The sequence below is a fragment of the Bubalus kerabau genome, chromosome 14 (genome assembly GCF_029407905.1).
Source record: "Bubalus kerabau isolate K-KA32 ecotype Philippines breed swamp buffalo chromosome 14, PCC_UOA_SB_1v2, whole genome shotgun sequence".
Taxonomy (NCBI): Eukaryota; Metazoa; Chordata; class Mammalia; order Artiodactyla; family Bovidae; genus Bubalus; species Bubalus kerabau.
In genome coordinates, this window is record NC_073637.1 from 18,591,439 (window position 1) to 18,619,300 (window position 27,862).

Below are 27,862 nucleotides of genomic sequence, written 5' to 3' on the forward strand. Positions count from 1 at the left end.
CCCCTTTGTGTGGCTAGTTTGTGTTGGGCTCACAGGTCTCCACCTTGTTTCAGCTTCCAGAAGTCTTGATTCCCAGGTGGTCAGTTTCCCACTATGCTCCTTCCCTGCTCTTTTGCCCCTATTTTGGCCCTTATGATGCTATCTTGTCATTGCCTGTTTTCCATGAGACACTTAAGCTTTGTAAAATTGTGGACTCAGACTGTCTTGTTCATATTTGTATCCCCAGGGCAGAACACCTGGCCTCTCGCCAAATGTTTGTGGAAGAGAATCACTGAATTAATTGGCCAGCATCTTGCTTTGTTTGCACAAAAGGTTAATACCCCAAAGTTCTGACAGTGTTGAGGCAATCTGCTTGGAAACGCAGTCCATTTCTGTCTCTGTAGCTAAAACTCCTTCCTCCTGCTCATATGGGGCCTGAAAATGCCCTTTTCTGCCCTCGCTTCTCTGGGCTTCCTGTCTCATCCTGGTCCCCTTCTGACTTTGCCCAGACTGTAGCTTGCAGCCCTCTGGCTGTCCTCCCAGGCCCACTGTTGACACAGTCCCGGACAGCTGAGTGGTCTGCCCACACCCTCACTCGCGCCCCACCTCCCTTCCCTGGCAGCAGCGTGTCCATACACGTGAGAATCCAGGCTCCTGTACCCCGATGCCCCAGCTGTAATGCAGGGCAGGAAAGGGCACCCAGGAAGACTGGGTGTCATCACACACAAGTCATCTTGAGTATTTCCAGCACAGATGGTGAAGGTAATTAATTGAGCAATGATTATGCTAAAGAAAAACCTCAGGCCTGCATTCTACCCCCACCCTCTTGTTAGTGAGTGAGTCACTCAGAAGGTGAGCAGACGCGAAGCACTGAGGTGTCTGTGTGCACCCCTGGCTGGGTTGGGGACCCAGGGCAGTTCTTCCTCTCGTGGCTCTCAAAAGGCCTGTCTTCAGTGTTTGCTCCCAAGGTGGGCAGGGGGGCACATGCCCAAAACTTGAGCTGGTGAGAGTCCTTTGTCTTTTATACTCCTGCACCCCTGCAATCTTATACTGTAGCCAAAGGGATCTAGTGAAAATACTGCTCTCAGAATCCTTCAGTCATTTCCCAAATCCGGAGGCCCTATGTGGTCTGGCCCCGGCCCACATCACCCCAGCTCACTCTGATTTTTTCTCATGTCTATGAAATCCGCAAGTGGCCTCCCACCCAAGCCCTAAGCCCATCCAGTTCCCCCTAGTTGGAACACTCCATCTGCAAGCCTCCAACCCTGCCGTACACTTGCCTTTCCTACAGATCCCAGCTCAAAGGTCACTCTCAGACAAGATGGTTCTGAGTCCACTTGCTTAGGTTCCCCCTTTAAATATCAGAGTGACCACTTTTTCTTTATTCCCCAAAGGTACTTGTTCAGTCACTGAGTCATGTCAACTCTGCGACCCCGTGGACGACAGCATGCCAGGCTTCCCTGTCCTTCACTGTCTCCCAGAGTTTGCTCAAGTTCATGTCCACTGAGTTGGTAATGCTATCTAACCATCTAATGGAATTGACACTGAATAGTCATTGTGTGAATCCTCCTTTCCGGGACTGTCTCTGGTTTGCCGCTTCATGGTGGAGCTCAGCTTCCCGGACACGCCTTGACTTTCTGCCCAGTGCTGCCTTCCTGCACCCCAGGCCCTGGCAGAGACAGCCTGAAGCCTGGGGAGCCAACAGCCCATCCCCCCAGAGCTCCACTGCCAGCATTACAGGTGCCCTGCCTACCTGTGGGGTACCACATTCCCACAAAGACGTCCTTCATTTTAGGAAGAGCTGGGGTAGAAATCTATGGAACAAATCCAAGGCTGCTATTTACAAAAGCAATCATTTTAAATAGCAGCTCTTTAGTGCTTTTGAAATTGTCTATAAAAGTAGTTTATACACTACTTTCCAAGGTCTTCATATAAAAACAAACAAACGAAAACCAGAGAGGATTATATGAAAGAATCTAAAGCTCCAGAAACAAGGGTTCTGAAGAGGGACAGCCTGGGGCTGCTCCAGACCTGTTGTCCCGATCAAAGTGCGTCTACCAGGCGACTTTGCTAACGAGGTCAGACAAGCAGGACAGGCCCTTGTCTGCTTGCGGCTCACTGTCTTTTGCGTCCTCTCTCCTTGGCACGGGGTGACTTGGTCACTGAAAGCTTTGATGAGACATGAGTTTGATCCCTGGGTTGGGAAGATCCCCGGAGAAGGAAATGGCAACCTGCTCCAGTTTTCTTGCCTGAAGAATCCCGTAGACAGAGGTGCTTGGCGGGCCCAAGTCCATGGGGGTCACTGAGAGTCTGACACAATGGAGCACGCAGGCAACCAACAAATCCTGGTATGGACCACTCGGGTCCTTTCAATCTTGGCTTTAGAATAAAACGTTGTATCTCAGAATGCTATTTCTAAGTGACACTCCTTTATAAAACCTTGGTACAGCATCATTGTAAGAGATATCAAAGATAAGATGCTTCCAATCTCTTTCAAAGAGCTTCCATTTCCAGTAGACATAACAGGACATCCACATAAGTTACAAATAAGGGTCTGGAAGGAGCAGTGGACGGTGCAGAGAGCAGGGTATCAAGTTTCATGAAGGAGGTCATGTCTGAGTTGGGCCTGGTGAGGGGGTGGTTTGTACCAGGCCTGCATGGTTTCTCAGTAGAGGGATGAGAGAAAGTGAAGCCTGGTCGTCCAGGTTAGTGGGTGCGTTGGGATGTGGAAGAGATGAGGCTGGGTGGGTTAATCGGCATCTGATTATGGATAATCATAAGGTCCTGATAGGGAGCTTGACTTGTTGTGGGGATTACTGAGCTATGGAAGATCTCTGAGCCGGAGAATGGCTGGTTTAGGGTTGTGCTTTAAATGGACAGATCTGGCCTTACTTTCCATATGTTAAACAATCTTTGTGATTCGTGCAGTATGTGTTTTCTGGGTCTAGGAGATAATGAGCACTGACATGGAGGGTGGAGGTGCTCAAGACACTGAGATGTCCCAGTGCCCTGTGGAATCCACACTGTTGCAGAGTTGGTTACCCTGAAAGGCTTCCCATTACATGTAGAAAAAACCAGATGCTCGCACCAGCCCACCAGCCTAGGAAGTGTCTGTGTGAATTTGCCTGGCACGGGGAGCGGGCCATGGAAGAAGGCGGGCTTGGCAAACACGCTGAGAGCACTGGATTCCATTGCTGCGCTCGCCCCTGGCCTTGTGCATACACTGAAGCCTCGCACTGCAGCCGCCCCCTCTGGGGCTTCTCTCTGCACTCAGCTTGGAGCACTCTTGTGAGGACACCCTAGCTCACCACACCCTGCAGAGGCGTGAAAGATGGCGCGTCTGGGTGTGATCTAATTGTGCCTGGGGAGGCAGCTTGTGTGTCTCAGTGGGAAGACAGTGAACAACCAGGAAAAGGAGGCCATTTATACCAGTGCACATGCCTGCAATATTTACATTCTCCGATAACAGTTTTTCTGACACACATACGCTCTTCAGGAGGAAGCTGAGAAAGCGAGTGACAGTCTCTCCATGTCCAACAGCTTCTTGGACTTAGTCCAGAAAATATAGCACGGGAAGATGTGACTCTGGCATTTCTGGGCCAGGCCAGCAAGGCCAGCAGAGTGGACACAGGGAGCCGGGGTCAAGGTAAGGGGCAGTGACAGTTGTCCTAGGGTGTCTGAACGTTCAGCCCTCTCAGGACTGCTGAATTTCCTTGACCAGTCAGCATCCGTTGCGTCCAGGACCATCCCAGGGAGGCTTGTAAAGATACCCTGACCTCTAACAGGACAAATAGGGAGGTAAAAGATCAGTATATTGTGAGAACCAAATGAACACCACAGATCATTTCCAGAAGGAGGAGGCCTGAGGGCGGGGGTGATCATTCCAATCAACACCCCAGTCAGTCCTGGCTGATAACCCTACAGGTGGGTAATATGATCCCTGGTTTGGGGACCGCGTTTCCACTCTGTCCCCCAACATGAACATGACCATCATACAGTTTCTTTCATTCCCTCGTGTTCTTTCCTAAATTTATTTTTGGCTGCACTTGGTCTTTGCTGCGCACAGGTTTCTCATTGAGGTGGTTCCTCTTGTTGCGGAGCCCGGCTCTACGGCATACAAGCTCAGTAGTTGTTGCCTTGCGGCATATGGAATCTTCCTAGACCAGGGATCAAACCTGTGTCCCATGCATTGCATCGGCAGGCAGCTTCTTAACCCCTGGACCACCAAGGAAGGCTGCGTGTTCTTTTTTTTAAATTTATTTTTATTGGTTTATTTTTCTGGTTGTGTCATACAGCTTGTGGGATTTTAGTTCCTCAACCAGAGATCACCCCTGTGCCCTTGGCAGTGAGAACGCAGAGTCCTAACCCCCAGACCACCAGGGAATTCCCATTCTCTCAGGTTCCTCACCACGGGGGTTCACGCGGGTGCTGCTCTCAGCTGACTCTGGCGCTCTCCAGGACCGATGTGAGTCTGGGACTCTGTGCCTGCTGCTGTAAGGTGTCTGACACACGGTGGGTCTGCCACTGCTGCCACTGAATTCCACACGGTAGGAGAGATTCCACATGTCTCAGGATGGCCCCCAGCAAGACGGCCTGCCAAGGCAGGTGTAGGTGTGAGTCCTGCCAGGAGCAGAATTAAAGCTGGGGCAAGCCTGAGTTTAGGAGGGTTGGAAACTTAGATAAGGACTTGCTTTGGCTTTCAGCCATTCCCTTGCCAGGTGTATAAAGCCCACCTAGCCCCCTAGTGGAAATGGCATCTTGGAATAAGAATCCAAGGCTGGGGGTCCTGGGGGGGGTCCAGTCCTGCAAAAAGGGATGGCCCAGCCTCACATCAGCAGGTCCCGAGATTGCATCAGTCAGGCTAGAGTGGATCATGGTGCAGTAAGAAACCGCCCCAAGTCTCAGAGGCTTAAATAGTAAAGGTTTATTTCTTGCTCATAACTACTTATCCATTGCAGGTCAGTGGGGAAAGCAAATCTTGATCTTTGTAGACACTTAGGAACCTGGGCTGGCTGAAGGGGGCTCCATCCTGAGATAAGAAAATCTGCGTCTAGGAGCTTAGAAACCTGGATGTGCTCCTCAACACTTCCACTCACATCCCAGTGGCCAAAGGAAACCACACCTGATTTCCCAGCGGGTAAAGATCACGGTGAAATGACAAGGTGCCCAGAGGGAGAAAAACAATACTCAAGAACCCCTAAGATAACCACAGGGGAAACTGGCTGGTGGAAAGGAAATGGGAGGAGGAGGGCTTGTTCTGGCTGCAGGCCTCCTCTCCACCCAGACGGAGCCAGATGCGGGGACAGAGCCCACCTCTGGACCTCTTGGCACCCCAGCAAGCTTTCCCTTCCTGAAGCTTTCTCATTAGGCTGTCAGATTCAGCTCAGAACTCTGCACAGCCCTGGTCGTTCTAACCTCATCACGGCAGTCAGCAGGAAAAAGGCAGCATCAGGACCAGGGCTTAAAGAGCCTTCAGGAACCAAAGGGCTTTGTTGTTGTTGAGTTTTCAGGAACTAGGGAGGAAAAGGTGAAGTGAGGACAAAAACACTTTTAAGACGAAGCTGACGCCTCTGCCTCTGTCAGGAGCGTTGTGTTGCTTTTGTTGTTTAGTCGTTCAGTGGTGTCTGACTCTGGCAACCCCATGGACTGTAGCCCGCCCGGCTCCCCTGTCCATGGGATTTCCCAGGCAAGAATACTGGAATTGGTTGCCATTTCCTCCTCTGGGGCTGCTTCCCGAACCATGAACTGAACCTACGTCTCCTGCATAAGCAGGCAGATTCTTTACCATCTGAGCCACCAGGGAAGCCTGTCTGAAGTGTCTTTGGAGAAATATAAACAGGGCTAGGCTGCAGGGAGATGCCCCCTGCAGAGTGCAACTCAGGAGGCCAGGTGCATGAGGATCCAGAGGCCACCAGGAGGAAGGACTCTGTACCGCCCCCACCCCCACCCCACCCCCGGGCTCTGCAAGCAAAGGCAGAGCCTCTGAGCCGGGCAGCAGGAAGGCATTTGCTGAGATGAGCTGCTGGTAGCGGGGGCATGGAAACCAGAAGATTCTTGCGGGGCTTCTACACCTGCTTCTCCTGGACCGAAACAGCTCATCACACCCCTCCCCCCAGCCATAATAGCCTTGTTCCTTAGGTCTCAGGCTAACTGTCATGTCTCTGGGAAGTGTCCCCCAACCCCCCCCCCCACCAAATGGCTGGCTGGCCCTCCTCTGTGCTCCCTAAACATCCTGTGTTCTTATTTCTACCCAAGCAGGCCTAAATTTAGGAGGGTCTGTTACCCTCAGGATCTATTAGCACCACAGGAACAAACTGGATGAAAGAGCAATGGGGCTGGTGAGGGCACAGCGTTCCTGCTTCAGGATGTCAGCAAGCCAGGCGGAGGGGCCGGAACTGGAGGTAGCTGATGCGCCTGGTGGCTGCAAGGTCAATGTGGGGTCCTCCCTGCTTGCTCAAGGCTGCCTGAACCACAACTGTGGGGCCATTCTCAGATCTGACAACTCAAGCCTCCCAGGATCCAGCCCAGACTCCAGGAACCTCCAGGTCAGCCAAAGGCTCTTCAAAGCAAAAAGCTGAGCTGCCACAGGGCCTTGTCCAGCTCCATCCCCTAGAAGCCTTGGTTTGCCCCACCCCAGGTGGCCACACTTTGAACCACCTCACATAATTTCCAGTGGTAGGCTCTGGGCCCCATCCCTAACTCACCGCCCCAGGGACTCTCTAGTGTCAGGCTCTTCCAGGGAAGAGGCATTTCCATCCCCTCCCAGAAACATCCAGTACATCCCCAGACTGTCTCCTGAATCTCTCCCTCCTGAATCCCTGGGGAGTGGGCCATTCCTGGGCACTGGGACAGAGGAGGACCTTGGTCACACCCACCCTCTGCCTCAGTGCCTCAGTTTACCCATATGTAAAACCTGGGTTGCATCAGCCCCTTGTCACATTACAGTTTCAGGAAATGTTGATATTAAAGCCCTGGCGGCTCTTTGGAAGAAAGATGCTCTATTTTCATGATTTTGACCTCTAGCTCCCTGCCCACCACCTCCCTGGAACCTTCTGGAATGTGCTACCTGGGCCATACCAGGGGGTCAGGAAGCAAATCATCTCAGGCCTGAGAACATTCAAACATGGGCAATGGTTTCGTCCAAGTGCCTTTAGTTCAAAAGGAAGCAGGTTCAAAGCCACTCAGTGTTGAAGTGGGGTCCTTGAGCCAGAAAAACCCAAGAATGCCTAGCCTTGTCCCTGGAGAGGTCAGCTGGCAGAAGGGACTCTTCAGAAATGTGGGGAGGCCTGTAGAAAGGGCCTCCAGGTGTGGGCCACCCTGGGCACCAGGCCCAGGTGCTCAAGTTGCAGCCGAGTGGGCCTGTAGGCGTTGAGGTTGCTGTAGAGGGCTGGGGGGCTGTCATGGGGCCTTGGGGAGAAGTGGGCCTGTGGGGTCAGGGCCCCCCAAGGGCTGTGGTGGGGCTGGAACCTGGAGGCAAGCAGTGGGTTTGGGGCCAGGGGGCTGCCGGGCCCCGAGGACGTGGACAGACTCCGGGTTTGGGGGTTGCTGCCCACCGAGGGGCTGTTGAAGGGGTTTGAGGATGTGCGCTCACTGGCTGAGCTGCTGCTGTCACTGAGGCGGCCAGGTGGGGGCCCAGGGGCTGCTCCGGGCTGCAGGGGTGTGGCCAGCCTGGGCGACTTGAGGCCCATGACGGGCTTGGAGGAGGCGTAGAGGTGGCGGAACTCCTCATCGAACAGCTCCACTGGCTGGCCCGTGAACTTGGAGAGGATGTTCCGGTGCACGTGCCCACAGAGCCAGGTGAAGCTGGAGGGAGAGGAGAGAGAGTGAGGGACGGGGATGGGGAGGCCGCCGGCACCCTGCACCGGAGGAGGACCTGGTCCAGCAGAACCAGGAGGACTGTAGGTATGCCCACTGCACCTCCACACCAGCTCCTTCCACCCTGATTGAACCCCCAGTTACCCCTCCTATGGATAACCAAGCTGAAGCTCAGAGACAGTGAGTGTGTGTGTGTGTGTGTGTGTGTGTGTTTGTGTGTGTGAAGTCACTTCAGTCGTGTCATAGGTCTTTGCAACCCTATGGACTATAGCCTGTCAGGTTCCTCTGTCCATGGAATTCTCCAGGCAAGAACACTGGAGTGGGTTCCCATTCCCTCCTCCAGGGGAGCTTCCTGACCCAGCGATCAAACCTGCATCTCCTGCATTGGCAGGTAGATTCTTCACCACTAGCGCCACCTGGGAAGCCCCAGGGAATGTTTGCACGGAAGTAATTAAGATGCAGAGGAAATCCTCGCCTCAGGTCAGGGCTCCTCCCGGCGCTCAGATGAGAGCCCCTCGGAAGTCCCCGTGGAGGCACAGAGGGGCCACGTGCTGCCCGAGCGCCAGTGTCCCCCACTGTGCTGCTGGGCTCACCAGCCGCTGGGGCTACAGCAGCCGCACCTGTGACACGCACGACATCCGCCTCTTCCAAACAAATGAGGGTCTGGGCTGCTCCTCGCAGGGCTATGGGCTCATGAAACTCTGAAGTGTGTAGCCAGGTTTTCACGGGTGGGATGGGGAGGGAGAGTCCTGTGCTTTGGGGGGATGGGAAGGAGAATATTGTGGGGGTGGGGGGTGGGGACAGGCAGGGGAGATGCTGCATGGAGGGTCTGCCTGGACACTGCGGGAGGACACCCTCAAGCAGAGGCCCTGACCTTCCCCCTCATTTACACATTTTATTGAACAAAATGCTTAAGGCATTTACGTGTTACTTCTATGATTCCCTAATTTAAACAGATTCCTTTCTATCTCTGATTGAAAACTCTCATCTCCCAGTCACCCCTAAAGAGCCAAGTGATAGCACAAAAGACTATCAGGTTAGTCTTGACAGTCTAACTATCAAGAGAATCAATAATGTGGGCCCAGGCCTGGAGCAATGGATACAGAATGGTCAGAAGGAGACAGGGTCACTGTGTGGGATGGAAACAGCCTCACCAAGGGTCTCAGCCTCCAGGCCCCAACTTGTCTTTCCACCAAAAGGCAGGTCCAGCTTCTGGAGTCCCCTGCTCTGTGAGGCAGGGCGGGGCGCATGCAAAGCTGGGGAAATCCTGGGAAGAACAATGAGGCTTTGTCCAAACCTCACCTGCCGCCCAGGAGCCACCCACACAACCCAGAGAGGTGGGCAGCTAATGCTGACTGTGCCAGCCAGCTGACAGGGAGGCAGCAAGCTCTGGGACAGCAGCACTCTTGGCTACACTAGGAAGTCAACTGTAGAACTTCCCTGGAGGTCCAGTGGTTAAGACTGCGCTTCTACTGTGGGGTTCAATTCCTGGTCTGGGAATTAGGATCCTACAAGCTGCACAGAGCGGCCAAAAAAAAAAAAAGAAAGAAATCACCCTGTGTTTTTTGGAATCAGGCTAGATTAGACCAAGCAACTGCGTGCTTTCTCAACAAAGAAGGTCCAAAGGTGCCCAGGCAACTTTTCAGGCCCCAGCCTGTGTGCCCTGTGCCCCCGCCCCCAGCGCCCCCATGTCCTTACAGCACCTGAGTGCTACCTCCTTGCCACACTCACTGTGTGAGGGCGCTCCTCCCTTACACCCCAAAAGTCCATTCATCCTGTACTCTAGCTTTTATGCTTTCTTTTATCACCACCCATAGTAAGAATTTTATTTTTATTGGGTTTTTCTTTTCTGACCCTTAAGTACATAGGGGCTTTCCTGATAGCTCAATTGGTAAAGAATCTGCCTGCAATGCAGGAGACCTCGGTTCAATTCCTGGGTTGGGAAGATCTCCTGGAGAAGAGATAGGCTACCCACTCAAGTATTCTTGGGCTTTCCTGGTGGCTCAACTGGTAAAGAATCCACCTGCAATTCGGGAGACCTGGGTTTGATCCCTGGGTTGGGAAGATTGCCCTGGAGAAGGGAACAGCTACCCATTTCAGTATTCTGGCCTGGAGAATTCAGGCCATGGACTATAACAGTCCATGGACTAGCAAAGAGTCGAACACGACTGAGCGACTTTCACTTTCACAAGTACATAGAATTGATTTGATCATAATCTTTGGCTCAAGATCCATGCCAAAGATCTATTAATGGCTCATTTACACTTACGTAGCTTTATTTGGTTATTTTAAATAACCTAAGCACCTATAAACACGGGAACGTGGAAGCCTATGAACAGGGAAGCCTGCCATGGTGCAGTCCATGGGGTCACAAAGAGCTAGACACAAAGTAGCAACTGAACAACAAGCATCTATGAACCTACCACCCAAAATAAAAGGCTAGCATCTTGACAATGACCTGCATTTAACCATGTGGTTAAATGCAGGAACACATTTTTCCAGTTTCCCCAAAATAGAAGAAATCATCACCCAGAATCCTGTGTCATAGTTCCCATACTTTCCTTTTTCTATAATAAGAAAAAGTTTTATATGTTCTCAAAAGTACTGTCAGCCTTCCATATACTCAAGGATGAAAAATATTCAGAAAAAAAAAAGTCTTCCAGAAAGTTTCAGAAACCAAGACTTGAATTTGCCAGTTGGCAACCATTTACGTACAGTTTACACTGTATTGGGTATTTTAAGTAATCAAGACATGAAGTATGCAGAAGGATGTGTGTAAGTTATATGCAAATTGTACACCACTTGGCTGGATGGCATCACAGACTCGATGGACGTGAGTCTTAGTGAACTCTGGGAGTTGGTGATGGACAGGGAGGCCTGGAGTGCTGCGATTCATGGGGTTGCAAAGAGTCGGACATGACTGAGCGATTGAACTGAACTGAACTGAACTGATACGAGGCACTTGGGTATCCTTGAATTTTGGTATCTGTGGGGATGCTAGAACCAGTCCTCTACAGATGATGAGGAACAATGGTAAATATTTTACTTGTTTTTAACATACATGTCATCTTTGGGGACTTTTTTTCTCTTGAATATTGCTGGTTATCCATGTTATTTCTTATTGCTGTACTTCACTTGTCTTTGTTGTATGATGTCCCACAGGGGGCTTTGTCATGCATCCTTTCATTGATAGGCATCTGAGTTGCTTCGATGGTTTTCCTGCTGACCGAGGGAGGAGCACCCTCTCGCACCAGTACTTATACTGGTCTCCTAATGTCTCACAGACCAGTCTTTCTATCTAGCAGTGGAATTGCTGGGTAAAACCAGGTGAATATTCAGCTTTAGAGGAAATGCCTAACTCTTTCCAAAGTCACTGTGCTGATTTGAAAACCCACCAGCGATGTAGAAATTCGTAAGTCCACTATTTGTATTGTCAGTCTTTTTTTTTTTTTTTGATGAATAGCTATAAAATGGTAACTCATTCTAGCCTTGATTTGCATTTTCCTGATCACTGATGATGCTGAACATCTTTTCGGGTGGTTCCTCCTGCATGAAACGCCTGCTCTCACCTCTCGCCCACACTTACATTGTGCTGTTTCTCGTGTGTGGTTTGTGGGAGTTCACTGTGATTCTCAACGCTAATCTTGTCAGGGCATCATGAAAACCTGTTCCCAGTTTGTAATCTGACATTTCACTTACTTTAAGCCGTCTCTCAGTGAACCAAAGTTCTTCACTGTAGTATAGTCAGATTTAGCAATCCTTTTTGGTCAGTGCTTTTTTGTGTTCTGTTTAACACAGAGGAGTGTCTGGGTTAAGACGTCTAATCCTTACCCTAAGGTCTAAAAGACATCCATCTCTATATTTTACTAAAAGTATTAAAGTTGTTTTTGACATTTAATTTCTTTTAATCTATTGGAGGTGATTGTGTGTGTGCACGCATGTGGGTGTATGTGTGAAGTAGAATCTGGTTTTTCATATGGAGAATTTTTCCCCCGGTTTCCCCTTTCCCCACACCTCTGACATGCCCTGTCAGGCACGGGTCTGGGTCTAGGCCTTCTGTCTGTCCCTCTGTCACTTTGTCTGTCTCTCCCCCAGTGCCACGTTGTCTACAGCGCCACGACAAGTCCTGATCTCTGGACAGGCAAGTCCTCCCCACCTGTTCTTCTTCAGACCTATCTTGGCTATTCTTGGAGAAATGTATTTTACATCCTGAACTGTTTCCATATGAAAATACGTGCATAACCCCACAACAATTTCCTGAACACCCTTTACCTCAGTGTGCTCTAATTAGTTTTATTCCACCTTATTTCATTTTTCAAGATTTCTGGGCATCATCCACTAAGTCAGTTTCATAGATGGTGATGTACCAGGTTGAAAAATGGTGTTCCTCTAGCCACACTGGGGGCTTCCCTGGTGGCTCAGCTGGTAAAGAATCTGCCTGCAATGTGGAGACCTGGGTTGGGAAGATCCCCTGGAGGAGGCCATGGCAACCCACTCCAGTATTCTTGCCTGGAGAATCCCATGGACAGATGAGCCTGGTGGGCTTCAGTCCATGGGGTCACAAAGAATTGGACATGACTGAAGCAACTTAGCACACATGTACGTAGCCACATTGGATGGCCAGGACCTAACATGAACATTCATTCATTCCTCAGATATTTATGGTCATAGACAAACATACAGGCACTGTGTTATCTGTACTTCCTTCCAGGAAACAATAGAAAAGGAAACAGACCCAGTCTAGGTCCTGACACCACGTTTTTTATGCTCTTGGCTAACCAAGTTCATAGATAAGCTGTCTAGGGAATCATGTGGAAGCTGCCACCAGCAAGATTAGTTAGCAGGATAAAGACAGCAGGAATGAGCCCTCCAGCAAAGGGAACACACAGGAAGTGCAAAGACTCGGAGGCATGAAGGACCTGGGAGGAGGCCAGCGTGGCTGCAGCAGCGTGGACGGGAAGAGTCCTGCTGAGACAGAGGCCATGGTAAGAAGGTGGATTTTTTTCCCCCTAGGACAGTGACACGCGTTGAAGGATTTTAAGGATGGAAGTGATTTGATCTGGTTAGCATTTAAAAATCTTTCTGTTCCTGGTAGAGAAAGCCCAGGGGTGGCTGTGAGGGTCAGGTTAAGGTTGCCCTGCCCTCCTCCAGGGATCTTCCCAACCCAGGCATCAAACCCAGGTCTCCCCCATTGCAGGCAGATTCCTTACCAGCTGAGCTACCAGGGAAGCCCCCAGTGTGGCTAGAGGAACACAATTTTTCAACCTGGTGCATCACCATCTATGAAACTGATTTAGTGGGTGATGCCCAGAATTTTTCAAAAATGACTTAAGATGGAATAAAAATAATCAGAGCACACCGAGGTAAAGGGTCAGGGCAGGAGTGGGAATCAGGGGCCGGTTAGAAGGCCATGCTCTTATCATGTTATTCCTCGAGCTGTTTCAGCTCCCTGCTCTTGCAACCCGTCCCCCTGTTCCAATCTTTTTCATCCTCCAAGCATCAATCCAACCTCCAGGACCTGCCAGCCAAGACCCCACGAGGGGTCATTTCTTAGCGCATACTGACCTTAGAGCACATACCACACTACACTCTGGCCATCCATCTATGTTTCTTGATGAGAGGGAGGTGTTCCTAGCACGTGGCACATCACCTGGGCTGAGTGAGACCCTCAACAAAAGCTTAGCTGTTGGGACGCAGACCCTCCCCAGCCCCACCCTCCAGGCTCAGCTAGAGAGAGAGCGAGCTCTCTGGTTAGCCCTTTGTGTGCATCCAAAGGGAAGGGCCAAAGTGCCTGAAGCCCAGAGACAGCCAGACTGGAAGGGTGGGGTGAAGGCTTTTCTGGGGGTTTTTTGTTTGTTTTTATTGGTGACACCTATAAGGGTCCCAGGGAAAAGGATCCTCCGAAAAGCTGGCAAATAGATCAGCTTCGAGGGCCAAAACATTACAGTTGTTCAGTCCTCCCCCTGGGAGCTGGGTTCCCTACAGTTCTCAGGAATGAATGGCCTGGTGGTCCTCAAGCCCACTGCCACCCTCCTTCTGAAAGTGAAAGTTGCTCAGTCATGTCCCACCCTTTGAAGTCCCATGGACTGTAGCTCTCCAGGCTCCTCTGTCCATGGAATTCTCCAGGCAAGAATACTGAAGTGAGTAGCCATTCCCTTCTCCAGCAGATCTTCCCGACCCAGGAATCTAACCAGAGTCTCCTGGTTCACATTGCAGGTGGATTCTTTACCAGCTGAGCTACCTGGGAAGCCCTGGAGTCCCCCATATCAAGCCCAGCCTGAGATCTTGGTCAAGGAAGCTGGTGACCCTGGCCCAGTCACCTAACCTGCTATGTGCCTTAGTCCCCCCACCTGTCAATCAGAAGAATGATGCCTCCCTCTACATGTGATGAAGATTAAATCCTTACTAAAGGTCTGATGGCACCTGGCCCAGGACCTGGCTCAACAAAGTGGTTCTGCTTCCTTCTGCCCCTTCCAAGGTCAAAGCCGCCCCTGCATGCTTTAAGGGCAAATACACATGAACAGAGAGAGGCCTGATTGTCCTTATGGAAAATAAGAGAAGGCCTCCCCACTCCTTCATCTTCTCTTTCAGAATTTCTTTCTCTGTCCTTTTCAAACATACAGGAATCTTTTTAATGGCTAAACAAGGGCTTCCCTGGTGGCTCAGAGGATAAACAATCAGCCTGCAATGTGGGAGACCTGGGTTCGATCCCTGGGTTGGAAAGCTCCTCTGGAGAAGGGAAAGGCTACCCACTCCAGTATTCTAGCCTGGAGAATTCCATAGACAGAGGAGCCTGGCAGGCTACAGTCCATGGGGCTGCAAAGAGCTGGACACGACTGAGCGACTTCACTTTCACTTTCAAGGCACTTGCCAGTGGCACCGCCAGCTCCCCAGAGATGGGGACGGGGAGGGGACTGCTCAGTAGCTGAGGGGCCGTGGACATGCTCTCGCCACATCCACGGATGCCACTGTGACAGAAGATGGACGTGCTTTAGGCCAAAGGAATTTGAGAAGCAGGTGCAGGAAGGACTTCCTGACCTCCCCCTTGTCCCTGAAGCTGGTCACACTTTAAATGGATGCATTATCTGGCATATGCATTAATGTCTCTGTACACTGTCTATATTAAAATAATGAAACATTTTGGAAGTAAAATAGGGCCCCCAAAGACAACAAAGCAAATTGCACAGCTTTAGAATCACACCTGAGAGCTCTGAGAAAGGAAACGAGGAAACATCCTGTTGCAACGCAAAGGGAAACCAAGGCACTTGGAAGTGTCTCCCTACCTGGAATTCGTCCCAGGAAGGACCCAGATTTCCCCCTTTCTCCCAGGCAGGTTCTGTCACCAGCCTCGTGTAGGTGATGAGTCCCCAGTTCCCCCAGGAGCTGCTGGTGGGTGTGTGGGCCTGAGCGGTTGGGGCTGGTCTGCACCGAGCTCAGCCTTGGCCTCCTTGAAGCCCCAACAGAAGGTGGAACCCAGCACTCACCTGTACGATCCACACAGGACGTATCTCCAGTCTGAGATGATGAACTTCTCCCGGATTTGGCCGGAGAACTTCCTGCCTGACTTGGCACAGTACACTTCTCCTTCCACGCTCCGGATGGAGATGTTCTGTTTGAAGGGAAGTCAAGGTGTCCTCACTATGTATTTATGGTCACACACCTGTCTAGAAATGTCTGGAAGGATGCTCAGCAAGAGCAAAAGGGTTATCGCTAGTTGATGGGATTATGGGCCATTTTTATGCTCTCCTTGGCTGAATCTTCTAAAGTTTCTTCCATATCCTGACATTATTTGAGTAATGAAGAAGAAAAGAAAGGGGAGATGGTAGAATTCAAACAAAGCAGAAAACAGGAGTGACAGGATGCTCTTCCAGTTCAGGCCCTCAGCGCATCCCTCGGAATGCGCCCGCCCTCTCTCCCCCGTCACTGTTTCTCAGGGCCGTGTGTTCCTTATGGCACAGCTACACAGCTTTCGGGCAGGATGGGGTTGAGGTCCTCTGAATCCAAGTCCAGGGGTGTGAGTTCAGCTACTTCTGATGGGGAAATCGATCACATCACGGGTTTATGGTACCCTTCATTAGTGTCTAGGGCTTCCCTGATAGCTCAGGTGGTAAAGAATCTGCCTGCAAAGCAGGAGGCCCCAGTTCAATTCCTGGGTTGGGAAGGTCCCCGGAGAAGGGACAGGCTACCCACTCCAGAGTTCTGGCCTAGAGAATCCCATGGACTATATAGCCCATGGGGTCGCAAAGAGTCAGACACAACTGGGCCTCACTTTCACACCGTGAGGAAGGGCCATCTGACCTGGACTTTGAGCAAGAAGCAAATGTTTATTATATTGAGAGGGGGGCATGTGTCACCATGGCGTAGCCTATCCTATGCTCACACAAAGTACTTTTCGCACCATCACGGGGCCCTACCTTGAGGTGAGGGTCAGAGATCTGGGCTTTGTCACACATCTCCTGGAAGAGCTTCACGCCTCCCTGGTCCAGGAGCACACAGACGAACACCCCGCGCTTGTTGGCCGCCTCTAGGATGTCACAGAAGATCTCCACGTCCGTGAACACGTCCATCAGGATGGCCAGGACCTGGGCCAGGGCAGAGCGGTCAGGGCCAGGTGCTAACTGGTTTCAGCCTAACTCCTCAGTCCCAGCGGGCCTGGGAGATCTGGTCCCGTGCGTGCTGAGCTGGGGGTGGTGGGGGATGACGGCAAGACTATGGAAGCATGCAGAGCTGCAGCAGGGCCCCACCCCTCGTCTCCAGCCCCTCCGCATATCCTCTGGCCTCTCCTCCCACTGTTGGAGTGGAAAATGCAGAGGAGAAAGGACAGAAAAGCAAAAAAGAGGAGGCAGAGAGGCGGAGATGAGACCAGGGGAGGTGGTTGGGCAGAATCACAGCAGGGGGACAGATTTACAGTTATGGGTTCTTAGTTGTTTGGAGCTCGAAGGCCCCTGGCTTCTATGGCCCCTGGCTCTCAAATGTTTTTAAGTCTCAAACCAGACCCTTGTGGAGACCCCAGGAAGTATAAACTAGACTAGATACTGAGCTGCCCCAGTGGGTGGAGAAGGGAGTCCTGCTCAACCAGCAGGTATTGCGTTGTCTGGCAGAGCAGAAACTCGGGGGGTGAGGGGGTCTAGATATCCAGTCATGGGGAGAGAAGTACGTGTTCCTGCCAGGCACCCATTCATCCTTCTTGTGCCAACAGCACCCCAAGCTCATTTTATCTTATTTTTGATCACACCGCATGGCTTATGAGATTTTAGTTCCCCAATGAGGCATTGACAGGTAGATTAGCAGCCATTAAAATGATCATTATAATGGTTACATAGAAACTATAAGGAACAGTGAAATGTTTAAGCAAATCTTGCTGTTTAGTATAATGCTCACCAAATGTGTATTAACAATTAACTAAGTGAAAAAAGAAAACAAAGGACTAAATGATAGCATGTCTACTACAATTGCCAGTGAGGGAAGCCGGTATATAGGTAGACAAGTGCAAAGCCAAAACTGGCAGTCACATTTGGCTGGGGGACTGTGGTGATTTTTTCCTTCAATGTCACCTGTAATAATAATGTTCTGCCACTTTCCTAATAGTTACAATACATATTTTTGGACCATAAACATCTGGAAGTAGCAAGAACAAGAAGAGTGTCACAGAGAGAGGCGAAGGAGTTGGCTGGCACCTACATGGAGCTGACTTGCTGCTCAGTTGCTCTGGGTATCTGGACAGTGGAGGGGACCACTGAGAAATTGCTCACCCAGGGCTACAGGTCACTAGAGATGTTTAGAAACGTGGCTCTGTTAACACACAGTTAAGTACATGTGTGTGTGTGTTAGTAGGTCCGTCACGTCTGACTCTTTTGTGACCCCATGGATGGTAGCCCACCAGGCTCCTCTGTCCATGGCATTCTCTAGGCAAGAATACTGGCGTGGGTTGCCATGCCCTCCTCCAGGCGATCTTCCCAAGCCAGGGATCAAACCTGGGTGTCCCCGCATTGCAGGCAGATTCTCTACCATCTGAGCCACCAGGGAAACCCACGGTTAAGTACATGTACACATTAAAGCTTATGGCGCCAATAACTCTGAGGACCTGTCTCCTGAAAGACAAATGCCTCCTCCTCCAAGGTATTGGCAAAAGAGACAGTTCTCTTCCCTTAGGAGGTCAGTAAATCCTCCCAGCTGTGTCCTAGTGAGTCCCTGTTCCCAGAGCCAGGGCTGGTAAGCGGGTGGCTAGTGGACAGAGTGCGTTGGCTGGGTTTACAAAAGCCCAGCGCCCTAAGGTAAGGGGTGCTTGGGAAGGCAGGCTCGTGGCATCCAGGTTCATCTTGTTTACCTCCTGTTGGCATTGTCTCCCAGCTGGATCAATTCAAGGTCAGTAACTTCTTCCCGGGGCTCCCCAGGTAACACTAGTGGTAAGAGCCTGCCTGCCAATGTGGGAGACACAAGAGACTCGGGTTCGATCTCTGGTTCAGGAAAGTCCTCTGGAGGGGCATGGCAATCCACTCCAGTATTCTTGCCTGGAGAATCCTCAGGGACAGAGGAGCCTGACGGGCTACAGGCCATGGAGTGGCAAAGAGCAGGACACAACTGAAGTGACTGAGCACACATGTATACGACTTCTTCCATCCCCTGTGTGGGAGTCCCACCTCACAGGGCCTAGTGAGCTGAATGATGAAATCCCAAAAGATAGGTCTACATTTTAACCGCCAAAACCATTGCTGTGACCTCATTTGGGGAAAAAAAAAAAAAAAAAAGTCTTTGCAGATGCAATTAAGACTCTCAAGCTGAGATCATCCTGGACATTTTGTGCACATGTGCTAAGTTGCTTCAGTCATGTCTGACTCTTTGAGACCCTATGGACTGTGGCCCGCCAGGCTCTTCTATCCATGGGATTCTCCGGGCAAGAATATTGGAATGGTTACCATTTCCTTCTCCAGGGGATCTTACTGACCCAGGGATCGAACCTGCATCTCTTACATCTTCTGCATTGGCAGGTGGGTTCTTCACCACTGTACCATCTGGGAATCTTCTTAGGGCCAATCAGATGGACCAGCATGGAGGCATGGGGTTGGCTGAGAAGGAGAAGGAGGTACTTCCCGTGCTAAGGAAGGAAGTCGGCCTGGGAGCACAGCCTGGCAGGGCAGCTTTGGGGATCTGGAGTCTCAGAGAGATGGAGGGACCCAGTCAGGGGCCTGCAGGTCTGCTGGGGCGGTGCCCACAAGCAGCATTCATCCTGTGGAGACCTCAAATCGTGGCTGAGAACCCTCCACTACCAGCCAGGCAGACGTGAGTTTCTCATGGGCTGGAAATCTTGCTACTTTGGGGGAGGCAGGAGGCGAGAGGGGAGAGGTGATTTGGATCCTGGTGGGGCCACCAACCATGTTGGGGCCAGTTGTTGGAGGCACTTAGCACCCCACGCCCCACTTTGTCCTTTGATTGCTACTCTTCCTTCTTTCTTTCCTATGTGCTGATGCTCCCTTAAAAAAAGCAAAACGTAATTTTCACTCTTTATTTATTTATGCCTCACAGCATGCGGGATCTTAGTTCCCCGACCAGGGCTTGAACTCGTGCCCCCACAGTGGAAGCGTGGAGTCCTGGAGTCCCTGATGCTCCCTTTTTGAGTTTGGTTGATGTGTAATAACCACAGCACCTGAGCACCTGATTTCCTGAGCAACTACTCAGCCGCACGTTTATTTCCTGTGACCTTCACAACACCATGACCCGGACTTCCCTGGTGAAGAATAGGGGTGCAGAGATGTTAAGTAACTTGCCAAAAGCCGCAGGGCTGGAAGGCTGGAGATGCCCTAGATCCCAATCCAGAGCCACGCTCCCAACCAGTCTACTGTGAGCTAAGAGAAGGACTCATCTCTGTTTACATCAGATGTAGTCTGTCCCTTCTCTGCTTGTGGCTTAGGGATGGGTAGGGAAGGAGAGTCAAGGCTGGGAGGGTTGGGGAATCCCAGAGAGCAGAGCTCAAAGAGAACATAAGCAGAAAGGGCCCAGGTGGACCCTCCACCATCACCTATCTGCTGACCACAGGGTGAGGGGGCCAAGACCCCTTAGAAAGGCAGCTGTGAGAGGCCTATCCCCTCCAATCATATGCTCCCCCCTTTAGCGTCACCTCTGTCTGTGCCTGGTGCTTCTTGCCATCAATGCCCACCTGGAGCAGTGACAACACAGCACTGAGTCCCAGCACTCAGGGGAAGAGGGACTTACTCTAGGGAACACCCATGGGAAGGGAGACAGGCCAATCACAGATCCCAGGAGGATGGTGGGGGTTGGGCGGTGGGGAAGGAGCACTTCCACTGGTCTTTGGAGGCTCCCCACCCCATCCTGGTGGGACTGGGCTCTGGCCCCGGGTGGAGGAGCCCTGTTGCCTGTAAACTCCACAGGCCTAGGGGGTGGGGGACGCTGGAGCCCTCTCTCCCAGGTCTGCCCTCCCTCAGCAGCCCATGTCAGAGGAACAGCCAGAGAGCTCGCCATGGGGCCCCTGGTGGTGCTCAAGGCCCTGAAGTCCCAGTTACCAGGTGCGGGGCGGGGGACACGCTCATCAGCTTCCTCAGCGCATGGTGCGGTGGGGGCAGGTTTCCTGTTGTGTCCCACCCCTGAGCCTTGTTCTCCCTTCAGCTGCTCCCAGGGCAGGGGCTCAGCCTGAAAAGGTGGTCCTTGACACCTAGGGGTGGGGGCATGGAGCTTCTTGGGAACCGGCTTACAGCTGCCCCTTTGCTCCTCTGCATTGCCCCACTCCCCAACCCCCCACCTCCCCAGGGAGCTGGGTAGAGTTTTCTTTCTGCACTGAAAGGGAGAGGAAGAGGAATCCAGCAGGGCTGGGGGCTTGTCTGCTCAGGGTCTCCAACATTTTGGCCTCAGGACCCCTTTACACTCTTAAAAATTACTGAGGCTTCCAAAGAGCTTTGTTTATGTGGATTATAACTATTGATATTTGTCATATTAAAAACAAACTGAGAAAACATTTAATGTTTATTAAGCATTATTTTAAAACAACTAATATTTGTTACTTAAACTCATCACATGCTAATATGAATAACAATTTTAGGGCAAAAATAACTGTACTTTCCAAAGCAACAATGGAGTGAGCAGAATGGCATTATTTTTCAGTTTTGCAAATCTCTGTGGTGTCTGGCTTAACAGGAGACAGCTGGTTCTCATATGGCTCCTGTAGCAATCTGCTGTGATGTGTTGTTTACGGGGAAGCATATAAAGATAGTCCAATCTCACACAAATGAGTGGTTAGAAAGGGCAGTACCTCACAGACTCACTGGAGGGGTCTTGGAACCTTTGGGGATCCTGGACCACACTTGGAGGATGGGTTATTCATGTTTTTTGTTTTCTGTATTTTGTGATGCTTTGACATCCCAGGGTTAGTTTATTATTAGAGGTGGCAAACACCTTGCCTAGGAGCAGCCTCTGAGATGCTAACCAAGCAATCCAGACCCATGTCCCAAGCCTCTGTTATCTAACTCTCCAGCATCCTGACAATATTTCCCTTCCCACCCTAAATCACCCCAGTGCCAAGTACGGGACAACCAGGGACCACCTGTGGCTCCGAGCCTTCGGAATTATTCAAACGAACCAATTCTCAACAGTTTACCTCACCCTGCCTTGCCTTGCCTTTCCTGCAAAATCACAATAAAGACTTATGCCCATGCATTCCCTGGCTCCTCCCACCCCCCAACCCCGTGATGGACCCTGGTGCTCCCCATGTGGCCCTGCATGGTGTGCGGTGCCTCCTGCTTCTTGGTGAAAGTGAAGTTGCTCTTTGCTACCCCATGGACTGTAGACTGCCAGGCTCCTCCGTTCATGGGGTTTTCCAGGCAAGAGTACTGGAGTGGGTTGCCATTTCCTTCTCCAGGGGATTTTCCAGGCTCAGGGATTGAACCCAGTTCTCCCGAATTGCAGGCAGACGCTTTACCGTCTGAACCACCAGGGAAGAACTTGGTACTTGACCCAAAAGCCAGCTATCTTTAGACCAGCCATAAAGGTTTGCAGAGATCAGAGTTGACTTGGTCCAAGGGTCCAACCAGCTCCTCTTTGGAAATTTTAAATTAAAAGACAAAATTTAAAACAAGGAGACAAGGAGAAAAGCCACTCTAAGTTGCTTTGAAATCACTCGCACTTACATACTATCATGAATAAAGACTAACCTATATAAACATCTTCTACTGCTGAAATAGGTTCTGGTACTTATTTCCTGACCTGCTGCTGCTGCTAAGTCTCTTCAGTCATGTCCGACTCTGTGTGACCCCATAGATGGCAGCCCACCAGGCTCCCCTGTCCCTGGGATTTTCCAGGCAAGAACACTGGAGTGGGTTGCCATTTCCTTCTCCAATGCATGCAAGTGAAAAGTGAAAGTGAAGTCGCTCAGTCGTGTCCAACTCCCAGCGACCCCATGGACTGCAGCCTACCAGGCTCCTCCATCCATGGGACTTTCCAGGCAAGAGTACTGGAGTAGGTTGCCATTTCCTGATCTCTCCTATATATATATCTGTAAGGAACCATGGCTATTATCTGTTTTCTTGTATCCTTAAAGTATGAATGAGTACTCTAGGGAACTGCAAGTGAAAACCTCTTCCTTCCTGATAGTCCTTTCCAGGTCTCCCTGCCTCCAGGGCATCCAGCCCTCTCCCTCCTCCTGACCTCTGCTCTTGACCCGCCCTAGGCCTGGAGTTCCTTTCCCTCCCTTCTGTGCTCAGCAAACTCTTACTCATCCTCTGAGACTCAACTCACAGGTCAACTTTTCCGTGAAGCCTGCCTTAGTCATGCTCCCCTCTGCTCCCAGGCACAGAGGGTTGTTCAAGTCCAGTGTTCCCTCCACTCCGCTAAGGGCAGGTGGCTGGGAGGAGGGATGCCTCTTGTTCTGCTCTGCCATCCTGGGTGCAGGGCCTGGCCAGTGTAGGCTTTGTGGAATAAAGGGATGAGAGCATAACAGGAAACAGGGCGAACTCCTGCTCCATAGGGAATATAAACTGCTGGCTCTGTTCGTCCCTCTCTGTTCTTTTCTGCGGGGGCTGAAGCCATAGGAGAGGTAGAGCACAAACCTGCTCCCGCCCTCCCCCTCTGTGTGGACGCTACTTCCCAAGGACCGCCTGTGACTGGGGATCCAGCCTCCCTGGCATTTCTGTCACTCCTGAGCCGTGTGAGTGTGTGTGTGTGTGTGTGTGTGTGTTGTATATGGGAGTGATATCACAAACTGCCTGCAGGAGCCTGACAGCTAACAAAATGAAGGTCATCAGGGCCTTGACATTGTTGTAGTTTAGTTGCTAAGTTGTGTCTGACTTTTTGCGACCCCATGGTCTGTATAGCCTGCCAGGCTTCTCTGTCCATGGGACTTGCTTTTGAGCAAAGTCTGGGAGATAGTGGAGGACAGAGGAGCCTGGCGTGCTGCAGTCCGTGGGGTCACAGAGAGTCAGACACGACTGAGCGACTAAACAACATCAGGGCCCGGGATGAGAGGGACTGATGAAGAAAGCAGTGAAGGCAACCCACACAAAGGGGTGGCCTCGACTCGGCACCCACAGAGCCAGTCTTCCGACTTGCTGAGAGGAGCCAGAAATTCTTACTATTGAGTGGAATCTTCTGATTTTTAAGTGTTGCCCTAAGTTTGTAACATGCTGTGTGGATAGAGCAAAAGTCAGCAGCAGGCCTCGAGTTCACAGAGGTGAAGAGAGAGACGCCTCCCTGGGTGGGGTCAGGGCAGGAGAAGGATTTGGTGTGGGGTGGGGGGGGTGGGGGGGGTGTGTGGACGGTGTTTCACAAGCCCTCACCTGGCTGCTTTCCAGGAGCCTCGCTCCCCCTTTAAGCTGCAGCTGCGGTTGAGAATTTCACCATCACCGCTGGTCCCCGCCCCTCAGGAGAACACTGAACTTCAGCACAGAGAGGCCAGAGGTAGCACACTTAGGAACAGGCCCTGAGAGCTGAAAAGGACCTTAGTCCAGTGTGGAATCTGGGGCCTGGGGAGGCCCAGGGTTTTGCCCTGGGTCGTGCAGCCCAGCCCAGGCAGTGTGGGCACTCCTGACTGCCCGCCTGAGCCCATCAGCAAAACGTGAAATATTGCTCTGAAGTAGCCTAGCAATGTGAAAGTCGATGCTCTACCCCCTGTTATCTTCTATTTTGTTCTTCAGAATTCTACTCCCTCTCTTCTTTTAAGTACAGCTTCCCCACTGCTGGTGGCTTCTTCTGGAGCCACGAGATTTCACACAGGGACTTTGGTCCAGTGGCTAAGACTCTGCATGCCCAGTGCAGGGACCTCAGTTTCGATCCTGGTTGGGTAACTAGATCCCACATGCTGCAGCTAAGATCAAAGATCCCATGTGATACAACTAAGACCCGGCACAGCCAAATACATAAATATTAAAAAAAAAAAAAAAAGGATTTCACACAGTATTGGACTTGGGAGGGGAGTCCATCATGAAAGTGGATCTTAGCAGAAAAGGAGCTTAAATATCAATGTGTTCTTTTTCGAGTTCTTTTAGATGTAACAGAATTAATGCTTTGGTGGCTCAGATGGTAAAAAATCCACCTGCAAGTCAGGAGACCCAGGGTTGAGCCCTTGGTTGGGAAGATCCCCTGGAGAAGGAAATGGCTACCCACTCCAGTATTCTTGCCTGGAGAATCCCCATGGACAGAGGAGCCTGGCAGGTTACAGTCCATGGGGTCACAAAGAATTAGACATGACTGAGCTACTAAGACGCACACACATAAATGTAAAATAAATAATTTGAGTGATGAGACAGGGAGACCCTTTACGGATAACAAAGTCTTCTCCTGGGAGGCCATTCTCACCTCTGGCTCTCTGCAGTTTTGGGAGGAGAGGTGGCACCCATACCCCTATGCTAAGGAGTCATTTTGTGCATGTGGGTAGAAAGATCCCCTCTTCTGGGCCGACAGTGTGCAGCCCCTGTGGATCCACAGTTCCAGGAACAGCAGGAGAACTCCTGACCAAGTGCCAGTCTCGGCGCCTTAAATTCTGCCAGCTAAGCTCTGGTCCTGAAGGATTTTTCTTCCTCTAAAGTCACCTATTCAAAGGTAAACGCTCTGGGGAGGGAGAAATCTTTTCTGCTGCTTCCTCTGTCCTCTGCCGACCGCCAGCTGGATTCAAGCGCTGTGCTGAATTTGTGGGCAGACAGGGCCAGACGAGTCTGAGAGGAAATGGGACAGGTTTGTGTCCCAGTGGGGCAGCCCCTTCATTCAGAAGCACAGACACGAGGCGCCTTGCCTAGCCTGGGGAACTCAGGAAAGCCTGCCTGAGAAGGGGACTTCAGTCCCCTTTAGTCTTGAGAAGGAGTAGGTGTTAGAGGAGACGCCAGGAAGGTGAGGGGTCTCCAGGCAGGAGGAACAGCATGTGCAGAGGCCTCAAGACAGAGCCTGGTGGGTTTGAAAACCTCCAGATCACTCAGGATTGAGTGGCAAAACAGGGGAGAGGAACTGGAAGGGTTGTGAACTGCACTGTGGAGTCAGCTCTTCCCAGTGAGGGCAAGTGGGAGCCACTAAAGACTCTAAGCAGTAAAGGGGACAAGTTCAATTTGAAGTATAGAAAAATTGTCTACAGGGATTTCCCTGGCTGTCCAATGGTTAAGACTGCGCTTCCACCACAGGCAGCATGGGTTCAAGCCCTGGTCGGAGAACTAAGATCCCACAGGCCGTGTGGCAAGGTCAAAATGTAAAAAGTGTTTACAGCAGCTTGGAGACTAGGTGGTCAGGGATCAAAATGGGAGAGGAGGGTCAGAAGGGAAGCTATTGTAGGAGTTCCAGTGATGGGTGGCCAGGAAACCTGGATGGTGACAAGGTGGAATCCAGAAGTCAGTGATCTAGGGCCAGGCAGAGAGAAACATCCCTGGTTCCACCCTACACTCCAGTCATCTGGACTGCATGCCTTAGAGCAGGAGGCGCCCCTTTCTGCTTTCCTGAAACCTCCACCCCCACCCCTGTGGCCAAGGAGGCGCGGGCTCCGCCATCGCTACCTGGCTGGTCCGGGTGATACAGCGGCGGATGAGGTCCCTGATGTTGCTGTGCTTGTCCGTCTGGAAGTACACGGTGGCGCTGGACTTCTCCTTCAGGTAGGGCTTCTCGGTGGAGGCCCAGGTGTGCAGCAGGGCCGGCTCACTGCCCTCTGAGGCCACGGGGAAGTAGGTACCTGATTGCAGGGAGCAGGAGTCGAGCCCCTTGGAGCCTGCCTCAGCCGCCCCTGGGGGCTCCGGGGCACAGGGGGGCTCCTTGGCCTGGGCCTGGATGTATTGGGCCTCCACTGAGGACAGGAAGTCCACCTCGCCTTCCTGGCTGAGCACCTGCCAGTAGGCCTCAGGACCCCCATCCAAGAGGGCATCTGTGGCCAGCCGGGCACTCTCATTGTCGCTGAAGTCAGCCCTGGCTGGCTGGACCCACTGGCTCTTGACATCTTCCAGGCGTTTCTGGATCTTGCCCACGTGTCTTGCCCGGCTCATGCTGCCCTGATCCTGAGTCGGGGGGTGGGGGAGCAGGGAGCAGCTGGCACCTGAACCCTCCTTGATGTCAGGGCCACACCGCCCAGGAGGAGCGGGGCTCCCGGCACCTCTGGAAAGCACCCGTTCCTGGCACTGCTGTGCGGCCCACAGCCAGGAGTAGCTGCTCCGAGGATGTGGTTTACTGCTGTCCGGAGCAATGCTTCACAGGGCTCATCACCCACTGCCAGGGGTTGGCTTATCTCTGAGCAACGCCCACCCTGCCCGCCGGCCAGGAGGGCCGGCTCCTTCATGCCTGGGCACACTCAGCCCTGGGAGACTTCCTCTCCTCCCAGCAGCCGCGCTGAGCCGGCTTTCCAGCTTGTTGTGCAATTCTCCCCGAGCTCCTCAGGCCCCACTTAGGAAGCCAGCAGGCTCTCCCAGCTCCGGCGTCACCTGGTGCCTGGGGTCCCCCTCCTGAGCTCTTCAGTGCAGATGCTGATTGGTTCAAAAACAACAGTTTTCCTGCCAAGTCCCTGAGATCCTGTGTCCATCTGGTCCCCGTGTGAGGAGGGAAACTGGGTGCCTGCCAGGCAGAGCTGTCTACCTGGCTTTCCTCCTTTCTCTCAGTGACTCCTCAGGTTCCCCGACATCCCCATCCCCTGGAAAAGCCTTCTCTCCCATCGCTCTTCCCTTCTTGTGTTTGCCATGGTGGTGCTTGAGCAGAACTGCCAGAGAGGTACAAGTCCTGGGGCCAGCACTGGGCTGTTGGAAGTCTGCTTGGAATACTGTCTTGAGAATCTTCAGTCATGTCAGACCCATGGACCGATGGGATTGGTCGTTCTCAGTGCTGGAGGGGCAGGTGGCCCCAGGTATGTTTAAAGTAGATGAACTGCTACTTTAAAGGGGGAAGCCACATTTTCTTTTCAGATCAGGGCATCATCAATTCCATGTCAATGGACTGCAAAACCTAGAGTCCTGGTATTACCGAATCAGGTCTCGCTGCTCGACACTCAAAAATCAGTACTCCAGATAGAGACAAATATTGGTAAAAAGGAAAAGTTGCCTTTAATCAGAATTCTGGCAATTTCGGGAGATGGTGGATGCAGTATCCCCCTAAAACCACCTCCTGAGATTCTGCTCAGCAATGAGATTTTTAAAAAGAGAAAGGGAAGTAGCCTCAGTTACTCTTAGAGGTAAGGACTCAGGGTCATCACTGTCCCCCACTGCATGCAGGCTTGTTGACCTCTTGTGATCCTTCTTAAGATGCAATCTTGTTCACACAGCTTGTTCATGAGATGACTGAAGGGGAAGTTAGGGAAGAAATCTGATTATCTGTTAATTACTTATTCTTATTTAATTTCTACTTATTTGATCTATGGAAAGAACCAACAGATTAGGCAAGGTATTCTGTGATCAAAAGATCTGAAAGGTGCGCTAGGGCCAGAAGATGAGTAGAGCACCGAGGTGCCTCTTTAAGATTAGTGACAAGACAAAGGGGTACCTCCTGCAGAGAGCTCTTTCCTGCCAAAAGCTGTTTATGCGACTGTCTTTGAATGGGTTCTTTCAGAAACAGACTCTGAGGCTAGGATTCCAGTACAAGTGATCCCAAGAAGCAGAGGGGGCAGAGGAGTGAG

General features: G+C 51.6%; 1 protein-coding gene and 1 long non-coding RNA gene across 3 annotated transcripts; one reads left to right on the forward strand and one right to left on the reverse strand.

Annotated features, from left to right (window-relative positions):
• Positions 1 to 7,094: 7,094 nt before the first annotated feature.
• Positions 7,095 to 26,249, reverse strand: FAM83A (family with sequence similarity 83 member A). Of its 2 annotated transcripts, XM_055545904.1 has the most exons (4): positions 25,770 to 26,249; positions 16,209 to 16,376; positions 15,279 to 15,403; positions 7,095 to 7,782 (listed from the first exon to the last, which is right to left on the reverse strand). In XM_055545904.1, the coding sequence occupies exons 1-4, from the start codon at positions 26,247 to 26,249 to the stop codon at positions 7,248 to 7,250; spliced, it is 1,308 nt and encodes a 435-aa protein (XP_055401879.1). In that variant the 3' UTR covers positions 7,095 to 7,247. The 2 variants fall into 2 exon arrangements, with proteins under 2 accessions (XP_055401879.1, XP_055401880.1); XM_055545905.1 differs by lacking the exon at positions 16,209 to 16,376.
• LOC129626650 (uncharacterized) lies at positions 18,769 to 20,077 on the forward strand. The gene is made up of 2 exons (XR_008702113.1): positions 18,769 to 19,074; positions 19,318 to 20,077. It is a non-coding gene; the product is annotated as an uncharacterized LOC129626650 (long non-coding RNA).
• Positions 26,250 to 27,862: the final 1,613 nt, after the last annotated feature.